The 9,551-nt window shown below is 34.6% G+C and overlaps 1 protein-coding gene across 1 annotated transcript; it reads right to left on the bottom strand.

Moving 5' to 3' along the window:
- Window positions 1-3,816: 3,816 nt before the first annotated feature.
- LOC140058154 (uncharacterized) lies at window positions 3,817-8,325 on the bottom strand. Its single transcript, XM_072103711.1, has 2 exons — window positions 7,697-8,325; window positions 3,817-7,609 (listed from the first exon to the last, which is right to left on the bottom strand). The coding sequence occupies exons 1-2, from the start codon at window positions 8,323-8,325 to the stop codon at window positions 3,817-3,819; spliced, it is 4,422 nt and encodes a 1,473-aa protein (XP_071959812.1).
- Window positions 8,326-9,551: the final 1,226 nt, after the last annotated feature.

Genomic DNA, 9,551 nt, shown 5'->3' with positions numbered 1-9,551 from the left:
TATTTATTTTCAATAAAAAAAAAAGAAAAGAACTATCCCTAGAGGTTCGAACCCACTACTGCGAGCACTCAAACTTGAGCATTACCCGTTACGCCTCAAACCAGTAGATGACTGAAGAGCTGATAATACTCTATTTATATGAAATGAATAATAAATGAATGAAAAATAATGCCATGCAACTTTGTTTCTGATTTAAAAAAATGTTCACTTGTTTAGGCCTGACATTTACAACCCTCAAAATATCTCACCTTCAAAAACAATATTTATTTGCAAATAAAAAAAAAAAGAAAAAAAATATCCCTAGAAGTTCGAACCCACTATTGAAATCACTCAAACCTGAGCATTACCCGTTCGCCGCAAACCATTTTATGACTGAAGAGCTGATAATAGTCTATTTATATGAAATGGATGATCAATCAATGAAAAATAATTCCATGTAACTTTGTTTCTGATTTAAAAAAAGGTTCACTTGTTTAGGCCTGACAGTTGCAACCCTCAAAATATCTCACTTTTAATATTTATTTTCAATTAAAAAAAAAAGAAAAAAAAATACCCGTATAGGTTCGAACCCACTACTGGGAGCACTCAAACCTGAGCATTACACGTTACGCCAAAAACCAGTAGGTAACTGAGGAGCTGATAATAGTCTATATATATGAAATGAATGATCAATCAATGAAAAATAATGACATGCAACTTTGTTTCTGATTGAAAAAAATGTTCACTTGTTTAGGCCTGACATTTACAACCCTCAAAATATCTCACTTTCAAAAACAATATTTATTTTCAAATAAAAAAAAAAAAAAAAAATATCCCTAGAAGTTTGAACCCACTATTGAAATCACTCAAAACTGAGCATTACCCGTTACGCCGCAAACCAGTATATAACTGAAGAGCTGATAATAGTCTATTTATATGAAATGGATGATCAACCAATGAAAAATAATGCCATGCAACTTTGTTTCTGATTTTAAAAAAGGTCCACTTGTTTAGGCCTGACATTTACAACCCTCAAAATATCTCACTTTCAAAAACAATATTTATTTTCAATTTAAAAAAAAAAAAATCCCTAGAGGTTCGAACCCACTACTGAAAGCACTCAAACCTGAGCATTATCCGTTACGCCACAAACCAGTAGATGACTGCGGAGCTGATAATAGTCTATTTATATGAAATGAATGATCAATCAATGAAAAATAATGCCATGCAACTTTGTTTCTGATTTTAAAAAAGGTCCACTTGTTTAGGCCTGACATTTACAACCCTCAAAATATCTCACTTTCAAAAAAAATATTTATTTTCAATTAAAAAAAAAAGAAAAAAAATATTCGTAGAGTTTCGAACCCACTACTGCGAGAACTCAAACCTGAGCACTACCGGTTACGCTACAAACCAGTAGATGACTGAAGAGCTGATAACAGTCTATTTATATGAAATGAATGATCCATCAATGTAAAATGATGTTATGTAACTTTGTTTCTGATTTTAAAAAAAGGTCCACTTGGTTAGGCTTGACATTTAAAACCCTCAAAATATCTCACTTTCAAAAACAATATTTATTTTCAAATAAAAAAAAAAAGAAAAAAAAATATCCCTAGAAGTTCGAACCCACTATTGAAATCACTCAAACCTGAGCATTACCCGTTACGCCGCAAACCAGTATATGACTGAAGAGCTGATAATAGTCTATTTATATGAAATAGATGATCAATCAATGAAAAATAATACCATGCAACTTTGTTTCTGATTTTAAAAAAGGTTCACTTGTTTAGGCCTGACAGTTGCAACCCTCAAAATATCTCACTTTCAAAAACAATATTTATTTTCAATTAAAAAAAAAGAAAAAAAATACCCGTATATGTTCGAACCCACTACTGAGAGCACTCAAACATGAGCATTACCCGTTACGCCTCAAACCAGTAGATGACTGAAGAGCTGATAATAGTCTATTTATATGAAACAAATTATCAATCAATGAAAAATAATGCCATGCAACTTTGATTCTGATTTAAAAAAAGGTCCACTTGTTTAGGCCTGACATTTACAACCCTCAAAATATCTCACTTTCAAAAACCATATTTATTTTCAATTTAAAAAAAAAAGAAAAAAAGTATCCCTAGAGATTCGACCCACTACTCAGAGCACTCAAACCTGAGCATTACTCGTTACGCCACAAACCAGTAGATTACTGAAGAGCTGGTAATAGTCTATTTATATGAAATGAATTATCAATCAATGAAAAATAATGCCATGCAACTTTGTTTCTGATTTGAAAAAAGATCCATTTTTTAAGCCTGACATTTACAACCCTAAAAAATATCTCATTTTCAAAAAAAATATTTATTTTCAATAAGAAAAAAAAAGCAATATCCCTAGAGGTTGGAACCCGCTACTGAGAGCACTCAAACCTGGGTATTACCCGTTACGCCACAAACCAGTAGATAACTGAAGAGCTGATAATAGTCTATTTATATGAAATTAATGATCAATCCATGAAAAATAATGCCATGCAACTTTGTTTCTAATTTTAAAAAAGGTTCACTTGTTTAGGCCTGACATTTACAACCCTCAAAATATCTCACTTTCAAAAACAATATTTATTTTCAAATAAAAAAAAAGAAAACAAATATCCCTAGAAGTTCAAACCCACTATTGAAATCACTCAAAACTGAGCATTACCCGTTACGCCGCAAACCAGTATATGACTGAAGAGCTGATAATAGTCTATATATATGAAATGGATGATCAACCAATGAAAAATAATGCCATGCAACTTTGTTTCTGATTTTAAAAAAGGTCCACTTGTTTAGGCCTGACATTTACAGCCCTCAAAATATCTCACTTTCAAAAACAATATTTATTTTCAATTTCAAAAAAAAAAAAAATCCCTAGAGGTTCGAACCCACTACTGAAAGCACTCTAACACGCTCAAAATATCTCACTTTCAAAAAAAATATTTATTTTCAATTAAAAAAAAAAGAAAAAAAAAAATTCGTAGAGGTTCGAACCCACTACTGCGAGAACTCAAACCTGAGCACTACCGGTTACGCCACAAACCAGTAGATGACTGAAGAGCTGATAACAGTCTATTTATATGAAATGCATGATCCATCAATGTAAAATGATGTTTGTCACGAACTCCTCTCACGTATGTTTCCGAGCGGTTGAAAATACTTTAGGAACTCCCTTGTGACATAAAAGTATACACACAAAATCCACAAAGTTGTAAAATAACTCAAAAACAAAGCTTTAATTTCAATCAACTTCAACTTTTAACAATCCAGTAAGCACTTTAAACAACAGCTTCACAATGACTTTACAATATAACATCCAACCTCTAATCCAACCTCTAATCCAACAACCTTACAATAGTTTACATCCCTTTATATACAAGATGCTCCTATCCTTCTAGATCATTCTTTATACTTCTCATTATTACATGATTACAGTTTCTATTAATAGCACTTCTGGAATGTTCTTGATTGTTCTTATTAATTATACATGGTTTCTTAAATCAAAACATCTTATTCTAGAATGTTCATGTAAATACTATGTTACTCTATATGTTAGGGAATGGTAATTTATTACACTCCCCCCTCTTTCTGAGCTCAAAACTCTTTCTTGGAGTTTTGAGGGGCAAGTATACACGGACGTGGCAAATATATCATTTTCGACCTAGAAACCCTGTTTAATATATGAATATAAATTCAAACTACATTACGTGAAAACCAAATTCTCATTACAAACAAAATGTAAGAAACAAGTAACTTATAAACATTAAAACCTATTTTGTCTATTTGTAAAGTAACCCTTGCTTTAAGTTAATGGTTTTCGTGACAATCCGTCAGCATTACCATTAGAAATACCCCTTCTATGTACAACAGTAAAGCAATAAGGTTGTAAATCAAGACTCCATCTAGTTAGTCTTTTGTTTGTCTCTTTCATTTCAACCAACCATTTGAGTGGTTGATGGTCAGTAACTATCTTAAATTTTCTGCCTAGTAGATAATATCGCAGACTTTCGACAGCCCATTTTATAGCTAAACACTCTTTCTTTATAGTTGCATAATTCTGTTCTCTTGGGAACATCTTACGACTAAGATACAATACTGGATGGTCAGTACCATCAGGACCTAGTTGACTAAGTACTGCACCTAACCCTCGATCTGAAGCATCTGTTTGCAGTATAAACTCTGCATTAAAATCTGGGTTTCGTAACACAGGGTCTGAACATAACGCCTGTTTTAACTTTACAAGTGCATCTTCGCACTCAGGCGTCCATTTGATTTTATCTGGATGTTTTTTCCCCGTCAGATCAGTTAGAGGTGCTGCAATGTCAGCATAATTAGGAATAAACTTTCGGTAGTATCCTGTCAGGCCAAGAAAAGATTTAACATCCTTCTTAGTTTTAGGTTTTTCCCATTGTACTACCGCTTCTACCTTAGTCTTTTGAGGACGTATCATTCCCTCTCCAACTACATACCCTAAATAATGCACTTTACTATGTGCGAAACTACATTTTGCAGGTTTGACTGTCAGATTAGCTTGCTTGAGGGTCCGAAAAATGTCCCTAAGATGATGGATATGACTTTCCCAGTCTGGACTAAATATTACCAGATCATCCATATAAGCTGCTGCATAAGATTCTTTCTTGCGCAACAGTTGATCCATCATTCTTTGAAACGTTGCAGGAGCCCCATGCAAGCCAAATGGTAAATACTTAAATTGGTACAAACCCATTGGTGTTGAAAAAGCAGTATATGGTTTTGACCGTTCAGTTAACGGAACCTGCCAGTAACCTTTACATAAATCTAACTTTGTTATAAATTTAGCAGGACCAACCCTGCCTATTATTTCATCTATTCGAGGCATTGGATATGCATCAAACTTGCTCAAGCTATTCACTTTTTTGTAATTTACGCAAAAGCGAGCTGTACCGTCCGGCTTTGGTACCATGATATAAGGAGAGGACCAGGGACTGTGAGACTCTTCTATTACCCCAAGTTCCAACATAGATTCTATCTCTTCTTTTACTTTGCCTAACTTAGCCTGAGGAATTGGATAAGCTCTTAATCTAACTGGGTGTACCCCTAGGTTCATTTCAATATCATGCTTTATTACAGTAGTTTTCCCTGGCTTGTCCTGTAACACTGAGTCAAATTCAGAAAACACCTCCGCTAAATCTGAAAGCTGAGATTCATCTAATCCTTCACCAGAATCTAAGGTTAAATTGGAACTAGAAATATTTGACCAAGAAATGTCCTTATCCTGACCCTCGTCTTGTCCAGTTACATCATTTATAGCCAGCATAACCTCAATAGTTCTACGATGAAATTGTTTTAAAAGATTTATGTGGTAGACTTTTGACTTTTTCCGTTTATCATTAGTTTCCACCTCATAGTTTACTGGACCTAGTTTCCTTAAAACCTTGTAAGGACCTTGCCATTTTGCCTCTAATGCATCGTTACTAGATGGTAAGAGTAATAGGACTTCATCACCTGGACTAAATTCTCTACAAACAGATTTCTGATCATATTTTTGTTTTTGCCTTGTTTGGGATAGTTCAATGTTTTCCTGGACTAGATCTTTCATTGAAGTTAACCTATCTCTCATTTTAACAACGTTGGAAACCACACTTTGAGGACCTGTCACCGTGCCTGTCCACATTTCTTTCATTATATCAAGTGGACCTCGTACCTTCCAACCATACAATAATTCAAATGGAGAGAACCCAGTTGACTCCTGCGGTACCTCCCTATAAGCAAATAATAGGTACGGAAGCAATTTATCCCATTCTCGGGGATCATCCTGAACAAATTTTCTAATCATAGCCTTAAGGGTGCCATTAAATCTTTCCACTAATCCATCGGTTTGTGGATGGTAGGGAGAAGTAGTCAAGCCCTTAATTGAAAGTAACTTATAAATTTGACTCAACAACTTAGAGGTAAAGTTAGAACCTTGATCGGTTAAAATTTCTGTTGGTACCCCTACCCTGGAAAATAATTTAATCAACTCATCCGCTATCTTTGGAGCTTCAATACTTCTCAGTGGGATAGCCTCCGGATATCGAGTTGCATAATCACATATAACCAAGACATATTTATTTCCTGTCTTACTCCGTGCTAGTGGACCAACAATGTCCATAGTGATTCGGCGGAATGGTTCACTGATTATTGGCATAGGAATCATCGGGGCCTTCAATTTAGTTTTATACTTTGAAGTTTTCTGGCAATTTTCACAAGTGTTGCAATATTCGGTCACATCCTTTCTAATACCAGGCCAAAAGAATCTCTGCTTTATCCTATCTAATGTCTTTTTCCTACCTAAATGACCTGCCAAAGGAATATCATGTGAGACTTTCAATACACTATTACGGCAAGGGTATGGAACCACTAATTGCTCTATTGGTTCTGTCTGGTGTTTAGTGAAAACCAGCCTAAATAAAATTCCATCCTTATAGACTATCTTTATAGTGTCATCATCTTTCTGTACTAACATCTGTTCTCGAAGTGAAATTAAAGTTCTATCCTTAACCTGATAATCCTTAATTTTATCTCTGCCAATATCTAAAATGTCTAATTCACTATCTTGGCTAGATTGAACTTCCTTTGTTTTTGCAAACTCTTTCCTAACTTTTCGTTTCTCACTTCTGGTTTTATGAACTTTTTCCTTGGGAGGGTTGTTACTGAGTAGTTGGCCATCTAAATGTCCAAATTCTTCTTGAAAATTAACCACATCATCTAACTGATGTGAAATAACCCCAGAAGCTTTTTCCGAATTTAATTCGTTTTCCTCTCTTAGTTTCTCTTTTCTAGCATGATCTCTAGTGGCAACAAAACTATGCCTATCATGATTCTTATCCCCCTTCCCTAATAAGTCTCCAAATTTAGGAAAGTCCCTACCAAGAATTACATCTCTTGGTAAATCGCTGCAAACGCCAACCAACAAATTATGGTCTTCGTTATTAACCTTAATATTGACGAATGCAGTAGGATAGGCTTGGACATGGTCATGGACGCACCTGCATGTAATTTTAGCTTGCTCCGCGCGATTAATTTTCTTAGCCGCTACTAAATCAGAATGAACAAGTGTCATATCACATCCAGAGTCTATCAAAATTTCACAATCACATCCTTCAACTAGGCCTCTACAAACGTAAGGTGTACATGGTTTTGAAACAGTATCTGTCTTTGTCGACAAAAAGCCATCCTTACTTCGACAAAATCGTTCTATGTGGCCTACTTTTTTGCACCGTCTACAAACGAGAGGTTGTCTAGCGTCAGAATGTGATTTATGAAAGTTATCAGGGGGATTATTATTACCCTTACTGTCAACTTCAGGAGTGCCTTTCACTGTTTTCTCCTGGTTGTTTCTATTTTCGTGTTTTCTATTTTGAAACTTTTTCTCAAAATCGATACCTTTTCTAGCTTGAAAATAATTATCTGCTAATTCTGCAGCATTTAATCCAGAATCTGGTTTATGTTCTTTAACCCAAATTTGTACCCCTGTGGGCATAATATCTATTAATTGCTCTAAAATAACAATTTCAGCTAAATCATCTTTGCTTTTTTCAGCAGGCCTAGCCCACTTAGTAAATAAATCTTTTAACCTAACATACATTTCTCTATAACTTTCTTCACTTTTCTTTTTAATTGACCTAAACCTTTGCCTATATGTCTCTTCAGTTATGTCATACCTTTGTAATATTGCTTTCTTCACTATGTCGTACTGGTTACTTTCTGTCACTGGTAGTGATGCATAGGCTGCTCTTGCTTTGCCTGTCAAATGAGGTATTAGTTTTACTACCCAGTGTTCTTTTCGCCACTCATAGGTGTTAGCAATACGTTCAAACGTAGTGAGATAATTTTCAATATCATCACTATCAGAAAGTTTTGCAATCTGAACTTCCTTCAATCTCATTATGTCTTTTAATCGTTTCTCCTCACTGTCCTTTTGCTTGTCCATTAACGCCATTACTAATGCTTGCTGTTTCTCCATATCTTCCCTACGTAAACGTTCTTGTCTTTCCATATCTTCTTTGCGTAAACGTTCTTGTTGTTCCATCATCTGCTGCATCATAAGATTCTGTTGTTGCATTTGCTGCTGCATTTGCTGCTGCATTTGCTGCTGCATTTGCTGCTGCATCAACAACAAAACATCTTTTGAAGATGAGTCAGCCCCTGTAGGGTTATGTCCACTGGTTGGTCCAGACTCTTCTGCCTGTTGTTCAGGTTGTATTGACTGAACCGATTCTACCTCAGAATCAGATTCATCGCCGCCGCTGTATTCTCTACCGGATCTTGTTGTTGATTGTTTATCAGCCATATTTTAAATCTGGATGAGGGTCTTGTTACTAGTTAATCGTAGTTACCGAGACGTTCACAAGTCTACTGTTCCAAATAAAATAATCTACTGTTCTTTAAACAATGTTTGTGTACTTACGATTAAACAAAACGTAGCACCACGGCTTCCGTAAAATATCACAGTATCGTAAGTACCGCTTCCTCAAAATATCAATAAAGTACAGTTGATCCTAAAACAGCCACCAATCTATGGCAAAATACAGTAGATCAAACTGCTACCACAAAATATCCCAACAGTAGATAAATACACAGTTAAGTCGAACAGTAGATCGAAATAACCGCTGCCACCAAATTATGTCACGAACTCCTCTCACGTATGTTTCCGAGCGGTTGAAAATACTTTAGGAACTCCCTTGTGACATAAAAGTATACACACAAAATCCACAAAGTTGTAAAATAACTCAAAAACAAAGCTTTAATTTCAATCAACTTCAACTTTTAACAATCCAGTAAGCACTTTAAACAACAGCTTCACAATGACTTTACAATATAACATCCAACCTCTAATCCAACCTCTAATCCAACAACCTTACAATAGTTTACATCCCTTTATATACAAGATGCTCCTATCCTTCTAGATCATTCTTTATACTTCTCATTATTACATGATTACAGTTTCTATTAATAGCACTTCTGGAATGTTCTTGATTGTTCTTATTAATTATACATGGTTTCTTAAATCAAAACATCTTATTCTAGAATGTTCATGTAAATACTATGTTACTCTATATGTTAGGGAATGGTAATTTATTACATGTTATGCAACTTTGTTTCTGATTTTAAAAAAAGGTCCACTTGATTAGGCTTGACATTTAAAACCATAAAAATATCTCACTTTCAAAAACAATATTTATTTTCAAATAAAAAAAAAAAGAAAAAAAAATATCCCTAGAAGTTCGAACCCACTATTGAAATCACTCAAACCTGAGCATTACCCGTTACGCCGCAAACCAGTATATGACTGAAGAGCTGATAATAGTCTATTTATATGAAATAGATGATCAATCAATGAAAAATAATGCCATGCAACTTTGTTTCTGATTTTAAAAAAGGTTCACTTGTTTAGGCCTGACAGTTGCAACCCTCAAAATATCTCACTTTCAAAAACAATATTTATTTTCAATTTAAAAAAAAAGAAAAAAAATACCCGTATAGGTTCGAACCCACTACTGAGAGCACTCAAACCTG

This window comes from Antedon mediterranea, chromosome 9 (genome assembly GCF_964355755.1).
Source record: "Antedon mediterranea chromosome 9, ecAntMedi1.1, whole genome shotgun sequence".
Lineage (NCBI taxonomy): Eukaryota > Metazoa > Echinodermata > Crinoidea > Comatulida > Antedonidae > Antedon > Antedon mediterranea.
The sequence above is the reverse complement of the archived record's forward strand: the minus strand, read 5'-3'. Positions and strand labels throughout refer to the sequence as shown.